Source organism: Nilaparvata lugens, chromosome 2, assembly GCF_014356525.2.
Source record: "Nilaparvata lugens isolate BPH chromosome 2, ASM1435652v1, whole genome shotgun sequence".
Taxonomy (NCBI): Eukaryota; Metazoa; Arthropoda; class Insecta; order Hemiptera; family Delphacidae; genus Nilaparvata; species Nilaparvata lugens.
This window is the reverse complement of record NC_052505.1, coordinates 63,300,861-63,317,839: the sequence shown is the minus strand read 5'-3', so window position 1 is coordinate 63,317,839 and position 16,979 is coordinate 63,300,861. Positions and strand designations below refer to the sequence as shown.

The following is a 16,979-nucleotide window of genomic DNA, read 5'->3' as shown; positions in this document are numbered from 1 at the left end:
GGCCCACTCTAGCTTTCAACCAAGAGATGACAGACTATCAAGAGATAATAATACTATTCGATATAAACAGTGTGCAAATTCAATCAAATTAATGTTCTATTTGAGAAGTTATAAAACTTGAAAAAACATTATTGGTAAGCTACTAGAAGAACGAAAAGCAAGTTCAGCTCTAATTTATTGAGGGGGACACTTTGCAAAGAGAACAACTAGATTGGTAAAAGGAACATTCAGTACAATTTTTTTATTGACTCAGACATAGATACAATATAATTTTACCACATAAACATTTTTAAATATTTGAAACAATTTTCCCGAAAAAAGTTAATAATTATTATCAATCAAACCATTGATCATTCATCCTGTTTCGGTATTCAATAATTTTTTCTTATTCATTGAAAGTATTAACATAATAAAGGTGAGACTTATATATTTATATCTGCACAATATAAAACATGATTCATTGTTTGATAAATAATAACAATTCTTCAACATCACATTCACTGAGTGTTCTTCATTGTCCGAGTTATATCGTCACTTTCAATAACAAAATGTCTTTTTCTCCATATTATACTGGTAGTTGGAAATATTTCAACCTGAAAAGAAAAATTATAGTATGTTATGTTCACTCCAAATCAACTGTAACGTGATGTGCAATAAATAAGAGACCTGATATTGAAAAATTCTGTAACAAAGAATTTGATGTATATTAACCGAAATCACGAATAAGAATCTTCAAGGGTAGGTAAAAAGTGAGTATTGCTCTAATATACCTACTCTCAAAATTATCAGATTCTATTGCTTCTCTTCACTGTATTTGGTTTATGGAAAACCATTTTAATGTTTTGAATCAATTTGTTCGATATATGAACTGCCATTTGTGTAACATTTGAATGAACCACCTTTTGTGGGATTGACTTATCCTACCCCAATGGCAGCCATTCACCTTGATAGTGCTGCAACAACTAATATGGATTCTGATGAAAAAATGGCTATTCTAAGTTTCCCATTCAATATATTATTCGGATATTAAGGTTGTTAGCGCTCAATATGATGGAATATTGTTTCTCAGTAGGTACTTCTAATAGTCACTTTCGATGATATTGGAAGCCAGTACAAAGATTATTTTGGAGAGGCTTGCATATGTATCATTCTTTACCCAAGAAGTGTAATGAACGTGAAACTTCGATAACTCACTATTATTGAGTCTATTAATTCAGCATTTATAATACTTTGAATATGATAATATTGTGTATGGGACTTAGTGATAAACAATCAACAGAGCATAAGTATGGGATGTTTCATGCAATTTGTATACGAATTTTCCAGTCAATACTGTCAGCATTGATCGAATGGGAATCGTTGTTTTCATTCATGAGAGAATCTAACAGTTTCGAGTTCTATATCTAGAAGATGTGATGATAGCACAATGATCACAGCTCCATCAGGTGAAGGTCAACTATTTTTAATCTCATCGTTCTTCAGCTTTCACCATGAGTAACTTATAGTAATATTATAACTACAAAAATGTTACTACTCAGTGAAATTATGATGAACTGGAATTTGTAGAATGAGCTTGGATTATTGGAATAACTAATGAATTTATTTCAACTCACCTCATATTCAAGCTTAACTGGAGATCAAAACGCAAAATAAGTAGACAAGAATCACCGGTGGGGAACAAAATGCCGCAGATGTTTCTTGTCTTTGGATAGCGGCTGTATTATCACCCTCTGTAAAAAAAATAAAAATAAATTAAAACATTGTTTTGTGCAAATAAATTGGCACTTCGTAGATCAGACATCTTCAAGCATCACATCTCTTATCATCAATAAGAAATAAAGATATCAACAATATTTTACTCCACCAAAAAAGCTAGTAAGTCGCATAGCAATCAAAAAAATATGGTGTGGCGCACTCACACAACTTTCCTTGCCGTTATGAAAATTGATCACCTGACGCTAGTGTTCATGCGCATCTCAAGCATACTATTCAGAGGTTTGAGCCAGCTGGTGACAGGACAATAACGCTGGATACACACGAGGTCTGCTATCTCTTCATAGTGAATGATTTAATAGAATCAACAGTTGCCAACAGTTTGCAATTGAATAATCACATTTTATCAAATTTCAAGCTTATTTTCAATGTAGGTGAATATGTTAATTGGCGTTAATTGTAGAGATTTTCATGCTCAATCTTGGAATTTTTCGTTTAAATTATATCTGAGACCTGATAATTGGAAATGTAAAATCATACTTTGCATAGATGGGAAATTTTTACAGATATTCGACTTGTGGCAGTTTATATAGCTTATCAATGACTATTTTAGATATAAATTTAATCAGAATCGTTGAAGCCATTTCCGAGAAAATCGCGGGAAACCCTCTTTTCGACAACATTCTCGCCATTTCAGCCGCAATCTTGGATTGCATTTGATCGAAATTGTTCGTGTCGAATCCTTATAGTGTAAGAACCGTAAGTTCCAAATTTCAAGTCGTTCCGTTAATCGAGAGATGGGATATTATGTACACAGAAAAGCAGAAACAACTTTTTTGAACTCAGGGGACCTTGAAACTTTTAGAAATAAAGAAATTTGGGTACTTTACTCCATCTTCATTATTGTAAGGTAAAAGGTTTATGCCAACCAAATATAATTTGAAATTTGAATAATAGTCCGGGCGCATATATACGTCAGTGTATATTTTCGGTTAACAGCTGTGAAAGATATCTTGGTTTCTTTCTTGGGACTCGTTGACCGAGCAAAGTGAGGTCTAAGATTCAATTCGACGGTTTTTCTCTTAATGTTTGAATATTTATATGTTGCGCATTTACGGCGAAGCGGTAATAGATTTTCATGAAATTTTACAAGTATGATCCTTTTTTAATTGCGCGTCGACGTATATACAAGGTTTTTTGGGAATTTTGCATTTCAAGGATAATATAGAAGAAAAAAGGAGCCTTCTTCACACGCTAATATTGGAGTGAAAATCAGACTATAGAATTATTCATCGTAAATCAGCTGACAAGTGATTACACAGATGTGTGTAAGGAAGGAAAACCTTCCTTTCCCATAATATGAAGGAATCTTCTGAAATAGTTATTTGTGCAACTAGTGCGCAAAGTGACAGTTTGCTGCACCGGAAGAAACATTTACGCACGAGCCATAGGCGAGTTACAGTTACCATTGAATATGAAAGAAAAGTGGGTAATTATCGGTAAAATGAAGGCTGAAATCCATCAAATGTTTGTAGGTGTGATGCTGTTACTAATAACAACCTTAATTCATTTAAAAATCAATAATCCAATTGAAGTTGAAAATTCTCATTTTTATTCATTCAAGTATTCTTATGTTTTTTATTATTCTTTTAAAATGTATATTTGCTACTTTTCTCATTGCTTGCAGTTGAAATGATAATTATCAATTGAAAAGAACTATTATTTATTATAAAATGATGAGAATTCGTAAATGATGATTATTCAATTATGATTTATATGATCATTATTCTTGTTTTGGATTTCTAGATTAGGATTTTATCATGAATGTAGGGTAGCCATTGGAATGATTTTCATCTAAATCTAACCACAGTCATTGTTACCAACTTAATTTTTGTTTTCGTGCACTAATCCTTCATGTAACCCACCAACTATTTTGTGTTGCCATGTTGCAAATCTGGAGTATGCAAAGTAATCACTTTGCGCACTAGTGCGGAAAAGTGATTCTTTGCGTTCTGTAATCAGTGCAGGAATGGTCGCTTTTCAAAATAACTATAGGAGAAATTTATTTTATTAGTGTTATAAACTTCCACAACTCTAAACAAATATTTTTCCTTCATTTGCACAAATTTCATCGAATTATAACTTTTTATGTGCGAGTAATACAGAGAGAAAATCAATATCTGAAACTAAGATCGTCTTTTTGGCCTAATAATTCTTCACGGGCTGTTTCACAATAAGTTGATGTTCTCCAGCGCCCTCCAAAGAAAACCTTTTATGATTTCTGATGCGTTTACCATACGCATGAGATACTAGAACTATAATATCAATTTTTCTATGACTACTTCTTATTGGAGACTTGAAAATTAACTCAATCTCTCCGTTACAACAAGCCCAGTAAAAATATTGATGATGAAAACAATGAAAATATTCCTAATCATTGAAAAATTCAAGATGACTGCCATAATTATTGGCACAATTTTTTATATCGGGCGAGAAATTAATATGAAATTGAGACTACTACCAAAGTATTAATAACTACCCAAACTATAATATTTTAGAGATTCATCTTATTTCAATTGTTTTGTGATTAATATAATTTCAAAAACTTGTAACACACATTTTTTCACTTTCCACCCTTTGAACGTACTTCCAGTAGACCTCTACTACTATTGATGATACAGTGTTGTACAGTATTTCCGAGGCATCAAAACTATATATCTTGTTGAGGGTTGTAAATCCATTCTCCACGGCTGGAGCGTCATTGGAGGAAAAAGTAATATATTAAAAATGGAAAACATGTACCTTTTACCACCATATGCCAAACCTGGAAATCTGGTGTGGTACACTCACACAACTTCCCTTGCTAATTGAACTATAAGCCTCATTCTTAAACGAGAATAATTTAGAGGAATAACATAATGACGATTGGCGGCAACATATATTTGGAACTACGATCAGACTACAGTATATGTACGTATATTATAATTGTTTTCAGAGTACTTTTTCCTCTATGTTAATTGTAAAATTCGATGATTTTTTCAAAAGTCGTCAAAACATCTGTTCTACAGATAAAATATCTCGACTATGTTTTTTTTTTTTTACCAACTGCTCACCTACCTACCTCATGCACGAGAAGGAGGTTACACAGTCCATTTCACAAAGATGGGGTGGAACCCCCATTAGTTTCTCAGGAAGAAGACTCATGCCAGTTGACAGAGCTGATAAATAACTATTCAGAGTATGAATTTGAAAAAAATCTGTCAAGACATTTTTGAGAAAATCGTAAAAAACATGGTTTTTTAGTAATTATCCGCCATTTTTCTCAAGAATATTATGGAGCTCCTGCAATTTTCCCAGGAATGAGACTCATGTCAGTTGATAGGGCTTATGACTACATGGTATAAATTTGAAGAAAATAGTTAGAGCAGTTTTCGATAAAAACGTGAAAAACATGGCTTTTTAGTAACTATCCGTCATTTTTTCCGCCATTTTGAATTGAATTTCTTATTGTCAGATCCTCATCGTATAAGGATCTTAAGTTTGAAATTTCAAGTCAATCGGTTAATTAGGAATGGAGTTATCGTGTTCACAGACATACACACACACACATACACACACACACACACACACACACAGACCAACACCCAAAAATCATGTTTATGGACTCAGGGGACCTTGAAACGCATAGAAAACTTGAAATAAGGATACCTTAAATTTTTGGGAAAGCAATACTTCCCTTACCTATGGTAATAGGGCAAGGAAAGTAAAAATCACGGCGTATCTCATGATTTCTTGAAGGTACAGACTCGTAAATGGTTCCAAATTGATCCCTTTGTAATAATGTGTAGTAATAGAATATATATGATTAGAATCTCAAAAATATTTTTCAACATGGAAAAACAAGAAAGTGGCGAAAAATTTCCGGATTTATGATTACTTCTTAGTGATTCTAAACTATGAGATCAGTGAATGTTGTTACGTAAATTGCGTGAATGCAGATTGAGTCGAGGAATGTGTGAGAGGAGGTAGGTCATTTGATCAAGTCAGTGTTGGGAAAGTGATCTTAAAGCAGTCTGCGTGCATTCATTCATTCGTCTGCAGGTTTAACAATCTGGTATGGCGCACTCACACAATTTTCCTTGCCATTATGGAAATTGATCACCAGAGCCAGCTGGTGACAGGACTATAACGCTGGAGACACACGAAGTCTGCTATCTCTTCATAAAGAATGATCTAGTAGATTCAACTGTTACCAACAGTTTGCAATTGAATTCTCTCGAATTTCGATCTTATTTCCATTTTGAAGTGAAAAAGTTACAAAACATTAATTGTAGAGATTTTTATGCTCAATCCATTCCACTTGAAATTTTTTGTTTAAATTGTATCTAAAGACTGATAATTGGACTCTAAAATCAAACTTTGCATGGATGGGGCGAAGCTCCTGGAATTTTTACAGATATGGGACTTTTATCAGTTGATAGAGCTTATCAATGACTATTTTGGGTTCAGATTTTATCGAAATCGTTGGAGCCGTTTTCGTGAAAATCGCGAAAAACTCTGTTTTTGACAACATTTTTGCCATTCAAGCCGCCATCTTAAATTGCATTTGATTGGAATTGTACATGTCGGAAACTCATAGTGTAAGGACCCTAAGTTACAAATTTCTATTATTTTTTTAAACATTTTTATAATTATTGTAGAATGAGCATGAATTGTGCAGAATTGCTAATGAATTTATTTCAACTTACCTCATATTCAAGCTTAACTGGAGATCAATATGCAAAATAAGTAGACAAGAATCATCGGTGGGGAACAGAATGCCGCAGATGTTTCTTGTCTTTGGATAGCGGCTGTATTATCACCCTCTGTAAAAAAAAATTAATTGAAACATTCCTTTGTGCAAATCAATTGACACTTCGTAGATCAAACATTTTCAAGTATCACATCTATTATCATCAATAGAAAATAAATATACTAGTAGTTCTGTGAACAGTAGAACTCGCGCTCAGTGAGTTACATTGACATGTTGTTATGTTTTCTCAAAAACTAATAAAAAAATTATCAATTTAAAATGTCTAGAAAAAATCCTGAATAAACATAGAGCTTTCTGTCCTATCGTACCGTGACGTGTCGTCGCCGAATGTGAGTGTGAGCGCTGTTATCAGGTCTGGCTACAACACTGTCTACAACATTGATGGAAAGATACATTCTCAAGATGTTTTGTTTCAATACAGAGAAATAATCAATATCTGAATATGGATTGTCTTCTTGGCTCCAATATGTCCTTACGTGCTGTTCATCAATAAGTAAATGTGTTCTCCAGCCCCCTCCAAAGTAAAAGAAAACCTTCATGATTTCTGATGCGTTTACCATACGCATGAGGTACTAGAACTGTGGAGGGGATCCCCTTCATGGGTTACATGTCATTAGCACTCGTTGCCTTGGCAACCCTTCAGACTAAAAGTTTGTTATCTTGTTTTACGATTAGTCATTAATGTTCAAGTTCTGTTAAAGTGAAGTTCAATTCAACAGTATAATTTTTCATTCCATTTTTAGCATTGTCAGTTCTTTACATTGGTGGCAGCGGTAAACAAAATGCCTATAGAAAAAGGTATTTTTTACTTGAAAGAGGACAAAAAGTAAAAGCTGAGAAGCCCAAATTTTATAAAAGAATTCAAATTTAAACATTGTGTATGATAATTTGAAAACTCCTAAAATGCAGTCTGTGTTCACTAAGGGAGATAGCTGTATTCAAGTTATTATTGAAGATAACAACTCAATTTTTGTTTTTTAATTGAGGAAAAGGAATAATAATGCTTTTAAACCTAATTTACTTTCAAATAACATATTTAAAAATTAGAAAAGTCAGTTTAAATTTGTGAAGCAAGACTAAGGCTAGGTTGACGTTGACACCTATCATAGAATAGTAGATCCTAGATCAGCTGTTCAAGGGAACCGATTAGATTACAATTTTTGGAACTTGAAATTGCTCGATTCGAGAGTAGATGTTGGCCAATTCTTTGAAAAGTGAGTTACAAATCCAAAAAGCTGAGTTCGCTCGCGCGGTAAAATTTAGCCCAGATGGAACCTATAGTAGATCCAATCGTGAATTATAGCTGTGAAAGGGTGCATGAAGAGAGAAGAGGAACTTTGACAATGATGAGAGATTTATTGCTACAAAGCTTATAAAATCATTTTCGGGAAAAGCAGGTGAGCAAAATGTTAAACAATTCACACAAAAATCCAAAGAACAACTGCAGTCCTGGTATAGATAGTCTAGGTAATATTGAACTGAAAAAATAGCCAACTTTATTCATCAACGTCTCACTTTCATTTTTAATAGATGCTTCGAAGAGGGATATTTTCCCGAGCACCTCAAATCAGCCAAAATAAAACCTCTGTTCAAACAAGATGACTCGACTAATCCCTGTTATTATAGACCGATTAGTCTTATCAGCAACCTTGCTGAAATAATGGAGAAACTAATAAAGTCAAGAGTTGTTTCTTTCTTGAATCTTAACAAAATAATCAACAAGAACCAATTCGGTTTCGAAAATGGTAAAAGTACATCTGACGCTCTGATAAGATTCATCAATACTTTATCTGATAAAATAAACTCCAATAAGAAAACTATTGCGGTCTTCCTGGATATACGCAAAGCTTTTGATACAATACCTCATAATACTTTTTTCAATAAACAAGAGTCCTATGGTTTCAGAGAAGTCTCACTTGAATTGTTCAAAAGCTATCTGAGTAATAGAACCCAGTCCTCAACCATAAATGATCATTCTAGTGTATCTAACTTGACTTCTTATGGTCTTAATCAAGGTACTGTACTTTCTCCCATTCTTTCCATACTCTATGTAAATGACTTTTTAATTTTAAGACTTCTAAACTCGACTGTGACACCTTTGCAGATGATACTGCAGCTATTTCTCACGGTAATTCATGGAATGAAGTACATACCATAGCTGAACATAGAAATATTTTTCCATGTTTTGTGGGCCTATGATGAACTTATATTAATTGTTTCAAAATCATATGAAAATTCATGCACTGTAGGGTTGAAGAAGTGGTTGGATAAGAGTACCTTATGTTTAATATTGAAAAAAAAACTTTCTCTGCAAATAGAGTGGGGCAGCCTAACGATAATCAAGATTTGAGACTCTATTCCCAGTGCAATTTAAACTTGGGTAATTGTGATTGTCCCACCATTAAAAAAGTCACTAATACTAAGTACTTGGGAATCATAATTGATGAAAACCTTAAATGGGTTGTTCATATTAAATATATCTGTAGAGACGTGAGATCTTTTAAATTCAGAATTCTCAATAAGAACAACCTGAAAATGGTGTACCATGCTCTAGTCAAGTCAATTCTGCAGTATGGCATAGTTGTTTGGGGAGGCTGTTTCAACTGTCATATTGCTGAATTATTTGTAGCGAAAAAACTAATAATTAAAACTATATTGAGCAAACCCTATCCAACGGATATGGTTTCTAGTGATTTTTAGGTCATGACTATACGTCAATTATACATAAAAACCGTAATTGAGTACTTAATAAAATATAGATTCGATTTTCCTCTCACATTAAACTCTACACTTAATTATTAAAATCTAAGGATCACTGCTAACAAATATGTAACCTATAACACTAATATTGAATGAATTAGGAGGCAGTTAATTCACATAGGTACTAAAATAATAAACCTTATTCCAAATCACTTTCTCGTGGACAATAAGATCAGCGGGAAAATTGAACTGGATATAAAAAACTGGACATACAGTAATTTTTTCTTCCATTTAGATATATAAGACTCAAGATTTCTGCTCCAGCATTTTTTTTTTTATTAGTTTTTTTCATTTTTCAGTGAACTCTCTTAATTTTATTTTGCTTACTTATTCCTCTGTTTTTCTTCCTTTCCCCCATTTCTCCCTTCCCATTTTTCATCATCACTTCTCTCTTCTCTCCTTCGCCTGCCTATCACATGGGTAACCATAGTTGGCTAGGTATCTTCCTCTCTCTTTTCTTTTCTCTTCTCCAACACATCCAACCACAAAGACATTCTATAGTATTTTATTTGTTTTGTGATTCTTTGTCATTTTGTTTTGTCATGTTTTGTGTGTTCTAATAAATCGAATTGAATTGGGAACATAAAACTAGTGGGAAAAGCTGGAAATTGGAAAGATGAAGATATGATACTCATTTGTAGGTTGAAAACAACCGGTATGTAAGTGTTTAAACCGCCGTTTAATTCTTGTGATTTTGTGTTCAAAATGACATACTAAATCGATCTCAACCAAAAAATTGATGACAGGTATTTTGGCACTGGGCGTACACTTTAGCCAACAACCAGAGCTGCTCTAACTTTCCTAGAGACACACCCGGAACTATTAGAGGAGGGTACAACATTTCAGGACTATGAAAGAATTCAAATACAGAGGTTCAAGGAAACCTGCGACCCCGGAAGGTGGTTACTTGTTCTTAGTAGCATCAAACAAAAAAAGACGATAGTGTTAGAGCGTTTGCTGATAGGTGTTTACAAACGGCATTGAAGGCTATTCTCATGTCAGCACACATACAGGAAGCCGTTTGGACAAAAGCATAAATGAAACGAACTGTTTTAACAGCATTCATACAGGGTCTACAAGGTGCTGCAGGACTGGATTTACGAATTCATCCAGCTGAGGACTTGGAATCAACAATTGAGACAGCTGAGAGAATAGCTTTAGTAACCTCCAATCAACAGCAGGATGTATTTTCAACAGTGTGTGATAATGGATTACAAGATCCCTCTGGGAGAAACCGAGTTTGTTCTGTACAGACACGACAATAATTTAGCTCTAATTATTCTAATCAACAAGCCAATAGCCTACTACTTGCTTTGCTTGTGGAGGTAGAGGACACTTCGCCAGGAACTGTGCTACTCAACACATGAAAGGACACAATAAATTTAATGGGAGACCAATTGGTAGAAAACAAGCTTTCACCATTCCAGAGACTCAAACAACTAAAAGTCAGCAGAAATTCTGTTTTGTGTGTGAAGACCCACAGCATTCTGCTTATGCTTGTAAATACAAAGTTCAAAGTCCAGTCCATGATGGGAATAGAATGATTCATGCGCAATTCATCAGTGACGACAGACGTAGATGGACCCCTAACGAATTGTGGCCAAGAGTTCCCCAGCTTTCCGGCCAGCAAGATTAAGGGAGTACACAGTTCCCAGTTTATCAACAGCCAAAAGTGGGATCTTTTTGAAGATGAGGATTGGCAAACAAGAAAAGAACATGTTGATAGACACTGGGGCTGAGGTCAGTATCCTCAAGGAGGCCATTCCAGGATTACCTATTGCTATGACTAGTGAATCAAAGATACTAAAAGGAGTGACTGGAGACATTATAAGAATTAAGGGCAACCAAAGAGTAGATTGTGAGGCTGCACATGTGAACCTCATGCAAACGTTTGTGGTGGCAGACATTGATCTATATGGAGATGGATTATTAGGCCTGGATGTACTGAATAAGTTGAGAGCTGTGGTTGATGTTTGTAATGGTGATGTTACCTTGCTAGGAGTTTATACTGAAACGCTGAGTATGAGAAAAGGAACAAAGATGGTATCCATCTGTGAGGAAGATATCTTGAGTGAATGACAGCAAAGGAGGTGTTGTTTAGAACAAAAAGGTATTGAATCAACAGTTCGCCAAGAGAATTATGTCGACAGTGATAAGAACAATCAATGTAGTATACAGCCACAAGACCAAGCAAAACACAATCATTGTGACCAATCAAGCAGCCAAATGGAAAGGAGCACTCAGACAGTAGAGATCAAACCCTGAACTCACATCCACATTAAAGGTTGAGGCTAGAGAAGGTTATGAATCTGAGAAAACAGAAAAGTTCACCTTTTTAGTTCATTCACTTAGACATGTGTTGGTACCAGCTCAGTCAGAAATGCTGATAGGAATAACAACAAACCAGTAGATTCACAAGGAAGATGTCCTTATTGAGCCCATCCCTCTCCCCTCAGGTCTACAGATTGGTAGAGGCATACATAAACCGAATCATGGACTGGCAGCGATGAGTGTGGTGAATCTGACTCTAAGTCCAATCTATATTCATCGGAAACAGTTGATGAGACAAGCATAATTCATCCAAAATGTTGAACCAGATATTCAGGTTGCAACGTTGAATAAAACTGATAAGAAGCTTAAACTGGAATTGCAAGACAAACTGGTTCACCTTTCTCAAAGTGATGCCAAGATTCTAGAAACAGTGCTACAACAGTATTCTCATGTTTTTTAAGAGCCAACACTAGAGGGCTGTAGTGTCAATGAATAGCACCGTATCCCAACTAATGAGAATCAACCTATTACAAAAAGACCTTACAGGGTTTCATTTAATCTAAGAATAGTTGTTGGAAAACATATAACTGAATTGCTAAAAACGGGAGTGATAGTTTCTTCCACTAGCCCCTGGAGTGCACCAGTTGTATTGGTAAGGGAGGAAACCACAGATGAAAGTGTTAAATACCGTTTCTGCACCGAATTTCGAGCCCTTAATCAAATCACTAAGGCAGATGCCTACCCACTACCCTTGATAAATAAGACCCTTGTAAGACTGGGCAAATGCCAGTACTTCAACACTTTGGATCTTCGAAGTGGCTATCATCAGATCCCCATAGCAGAGAATGACCGAGAGAAGACAGCATTCACAACAGTGGGAGGACACTATGAATACAATGGAATGGCATTTGGACTTATTGGGGCTCCAGCTACCTTCCAGAGGTTGATGTATGATCTATTGGCAGAGATGAAGGAATTGAATGCTTAGTTTATCTGAATGATGTTATAATTTTTAGTAAAACCATGGAGCAACATGCAAAAAGGCTAGAAAATGTACAAAAAATATTATATTTGAAAAGGAGGCAAATCAAGAGGTGAACTAAGATAAATGTGAATTTGCAAACTGTGAAATATTTGAATTTGCAAACTGTGAAATATTTGTGACATCAGATGGAGTGGAACCAGACCCTGCAAAATTTGAAGCTGTGAAGAATCATCCACGACCAACAAATATTTGAGAAGCAAGAAGAGCACTGGGACTCTTTGGTTATTATCGACAGTTTGTTCAAGATTTTGCAAGAATTGCACAGTCATTAACCCAGTTGACTAAGAAGGAGGTTCCCTTTGAGTGGGGTCCAAAACAAGAGAATTCGTTCCAGAATTTGAAGGGAATACTTTGTTCAGATTGTGTGTTAATCTTTCCTGACTTTGAGAAAAAATCCTGGCCACTGATGCTTCTGGAACAGCAATAGGAGCTGTGCTTTCTCAGCAAACAGATAAGGGAGAGAGACCAGTGGCATATGCAAGTCGCCAATTGAATCCATCAGAGAAAAACTATTCTACTACTAGAAGGGAGTTGGTGGCAGTAGTATGAGCAACACGTCAATTCAGGTGTTTCCTGCTAGGGAGGGAATTTCCTTCGGTAACTGACCATGTCGCACTGCGTTGGATGCAAAGTTTGAGGGATCCTTCATCTCGACTAACAAGATGGGCCCTGAGGCTTGAAGAATTTGATTATGAAGTTATTCACAGACCTGGGAAGAACCATGTTAATGCAGATGCACTGAGTAGAATAGTAGGAGGAGTCACAATTCAAAACTTTGATGATAAAGAGCTCCATGAGCAGCAGCAGAAGGATGAATGGTCCTGTTGTCTGTTGAGAAATGGCAATGGAATTTTCAAGCATAATACAATCTGTAGACAGGAGGTCAAAGTAAACCACTGCAGTAGAGGGTGGTAGTCTCTCCCTCTCTGAGAAAGATAGTTATGAGACTTTGTCACGAGACTCCTTGGGCTGGACATCCCGGCATTGAAAGAACCCTCCTAAGGCTAGTTACATACACATCGGTTTTTGGTCGTACGATATTTTACCGTCCTTATAAATTCTATTAGATTGAACAGATGATTTCAAACATATGATGTTTGCCAAGTTCCGTTTAATCTGATAGAATTCATAGTGACGGCAAAATATCGTACGACCAAAAATCGATGTGTGTGTAACTAGCCTTAGGGTTAAACAACAATACTACTGGCCTGGAATGGCAAGAGAACAATATGTAAGACAATGCCACGATTATGCTATACATAAAACTCCCTGTGCCTTGAAAGTTTCCTTGGAAAAAGTCTATGAAACAACTTATTCAATGGAATTAGTGTCAATGGATGTGATTGGTCCCTTGCAAACAAGTACTCATGGAAATCGTTACTATGTGAGTTTCATAGACCACTTTACCAGGTTTGCAGAAGTCCTTCCACTACCAGACCAAACTGCTGAATCAATTGCCAGAGCATTGGTTACACAAATCATATCCAAACATGGTGTACCAACTCGACTGATGGCACACCAAGGCAAAAACTTCTTGTCAAAGCTATTTGTGGAAGTATGTAACCAGCTGGGAATAGCAAAAATTCAGACCACTGCATACCACCCAGAAGGCAATGGGAGAATAGAGAGATTACATCGCACCCTCAAAGAGAGCGTGGCTCACTTTGTCCAACGGGATGGTAGTGACTGGGACAACTGGCTGCCTTATGCTCTAATGGCTTATAATTCAGTTCCTCATTCTTCAACAGGGTATTCTCCATTCTTCATATATGTTGGGGTCATGGAATGGTATTACCTGCCAATCAACCCATACTTCAAGACCTAGAGCGTTGTTCAGAAGGAGAGCATTTGAAAACATTGAAAATGAGACTGGGTGAGGTTTATCAACAAGCTGTCAAGAATTCCTCGGAACCAACGTTGCTGAAGAAGAGAGATACAACCTGGAGCAGGAAATACCAGAGTCGGAGGAGGGTGACCCATCTTATGTGCCCGGGGGTAGGGATCAAACCATCACAAGAACCTCGCCATATAATTTGAGACAAAGGAACAATTATAGTTTTTTCTTAAACGGTGGGTAAGTGTAAAGGGAATCCCCTTCATGGCATCCATGTCATTATCATTCGATTCTTGGCAACCCTTCAGACTGAAAGTTTGTTATCTTGTTTTACAATTAGTCATTTTTGTTCAAGTTTTGTTAAAGTCCAATTCAACAGTATAATTTTCCATTTTATTCCCAGCATTGTCAGCTCTTTACAGAACTATGAAATCGATATTTCTATGACTACTTCATGTTGAAGGCTTGAAAATTGTCTCAGTCTCTCCGTTACAACAAGCCCAGTGAAAATATTGATAATGAATACAATAATTAAACTATTCCTCATGAATGGGAAATTCAAGATTATTGCCATAATTGACAGAATCTTTTATATCGAGTGAGGGTTATCAAATCGAGTTTACTACCAAAGTATTTATAGTTAACCAAACTATAATATTTTAGAGATTCATCTCATTTTGATTTTTTGTGAATAATATAACTTCAAAAACTTGTAACATACATTTTTCACTTTCAACCATTTGAATGTACTTCCAGTAGACCTTTACTACCATTGATGATACGGTGTTGTACAGTATTTACGGAGGTTCAAAATGATATATTGTTGAGGGTTGTAAGTCCATTCTTCACGGCTGGAACGTCATTGGAAAAAGTAATAATACTGTTTGCAATGGGAAACATGCTTTTTCCACCATATGCCAAACCTAAAAATTACAGCGTGTATCTCATGACTTCTTGAAGGTATAGACTTGTGAATGGTTCCAAATTGATCTCTTTGTAATAATGTGCAGTAAGAGAATATACAATCATGATGAGAGTCTCAAAAATATTTCCCATCATGAAAAAAACAAAAAAGGTGGCGAAAAATTTACGGATTTTGCATTTACTTCTTAGTAGTTCATGTTGTTATGTAAATTGTGTGAATGCAGGTTGAGACAAGGAAGGTGTGTGAGGAGGTAGGTGATTAGATCAAGTCAGTGTTGGGAAAGTGATCTTAAGGCAGTCTGCGTGCATTAATTCATTCGTCTGCAGGTTTAAAACATACTTCACGAAATTCGGGAGTAATATAGGCAACCCGCTTAACATTGATTCACTCATTGAGTTCCCACGAGAAGAAGCAGCATTATAGCTGCACGAGTAGCCTAGGCCTTATTTTTATCTTCCACATCATTAATTATTGAAAATCTCTCAATTGTTCTACGTATTTTTCATTTTGCAATACTATAGCTATCCAATCTTGAATCTAAGAATCTGATTTATCACATCCCAACATTCCAATTTGAAGATGGAGCAGCATGTCTCCTATTAGAATCTCATCCTGATATAATTAAATGTATAATGTACTCTTATTACCTGCAGTAGAAGCACTAAAACCACTTTCACTCAATGCCTTTCCACTAAGAAATACTTGAAGCACAAAAAAAATAATAACGTTTTCCATATTTTGAGCCTTTGCACCAATCCTTGTCTGCGTAAATTGAATGCTTATTCTACTGTTTTACAAGCGAGTCTGTATTTAATGAAGAAGAAGAAAAATTTGAAGCGTTTCCTTGAAGTGGTTCTCTATAAATAAAATAATGACCTCAGCAAAAGAGTGTATTACTGCCAAATTTTGATAAATGAGAAATCAAGAAAAGTTTTGATTTACACTATATAATCACAGAGCTCGATTTCCATTCCAAAGAAATATAACCACATAGTTTCCAATCTGAAAGAATTAGAAATAACAAAAGAGAAAAAGACTCCATGAATCACTCTTCTTTCCAAAGGTTTATCTAGAGTACTCTGATAGAGAAAATCTAGAGGAATTTCTAAAGGATTCTGGAGGAATCACTATATAAATTATTATGATACATAAAAATCTGAAAAAGGAAATTTGTTCCATACACCTCAGTTCACGACACTGTATTATGAGACTACATTGCCCTCATGAATAGAGTAACGCTATAATATAGTCATTCCGAGTGGCAGATTAATGTTTTGTTAGACCTTGGTCAATGACCCATCTATTCGTCGTATTCATACCACCGACTAATGCACTATTACCACTTATGAATACCATCACTAATGTACCAATTTCATAGCAGCATAATGTATGCAAAATTTGTCATTTTAAGCGTCATATATCATAACTTGTACTGCACTGGTACTACCAGATTCCAACTGTCAACAACGAACGGAGTCTGCATTACGCAGAACATGAGAGATGGAGCTGAATGAATCTGCTAGTTTTTTTGGAATTGGGACGTTTCGACGCCGCAGCAGCTACGACTCACTCTTTCTTGCCGACGTTTTGTATTTTAGAGCGTGAAAAGAAGGGCTCA

At 35.5% G+C, this 16,979-nt stretch overlaps 1 protein-coding gene across 1 annotated transcript in view; it reads right to left on the bottom strand.

The window, feature by feature from the left end:
- Positions 1-388: 388 nt before the first annotated feature.
- The window catches only part of LOC111049280 (hemicentin-2-like), a 173,848-nt gene continuing 157,257 nt past the window's right edge, over positions 389-16,979 (bottom strand). The window contains exons 8-10 of the mRNA XM_039422431.1: positions 6,462-6,578; positions 1,614-1,730; positions 389-593 (exon numbers count right to left, since the gene is read on the bottom strand). Coding sequence (XP_039278365.1) covers positions 6,475-6,578 — 104 coding nt within the window. The 3' untranslated portion in view covers positions 389-593; positions 1,614-1,730; positions 6,462-6,474. The remainder of the gene's footprint in view (positions 594-1,613; positions 1,731-6,461; positions 6,579-16,979) is intronic.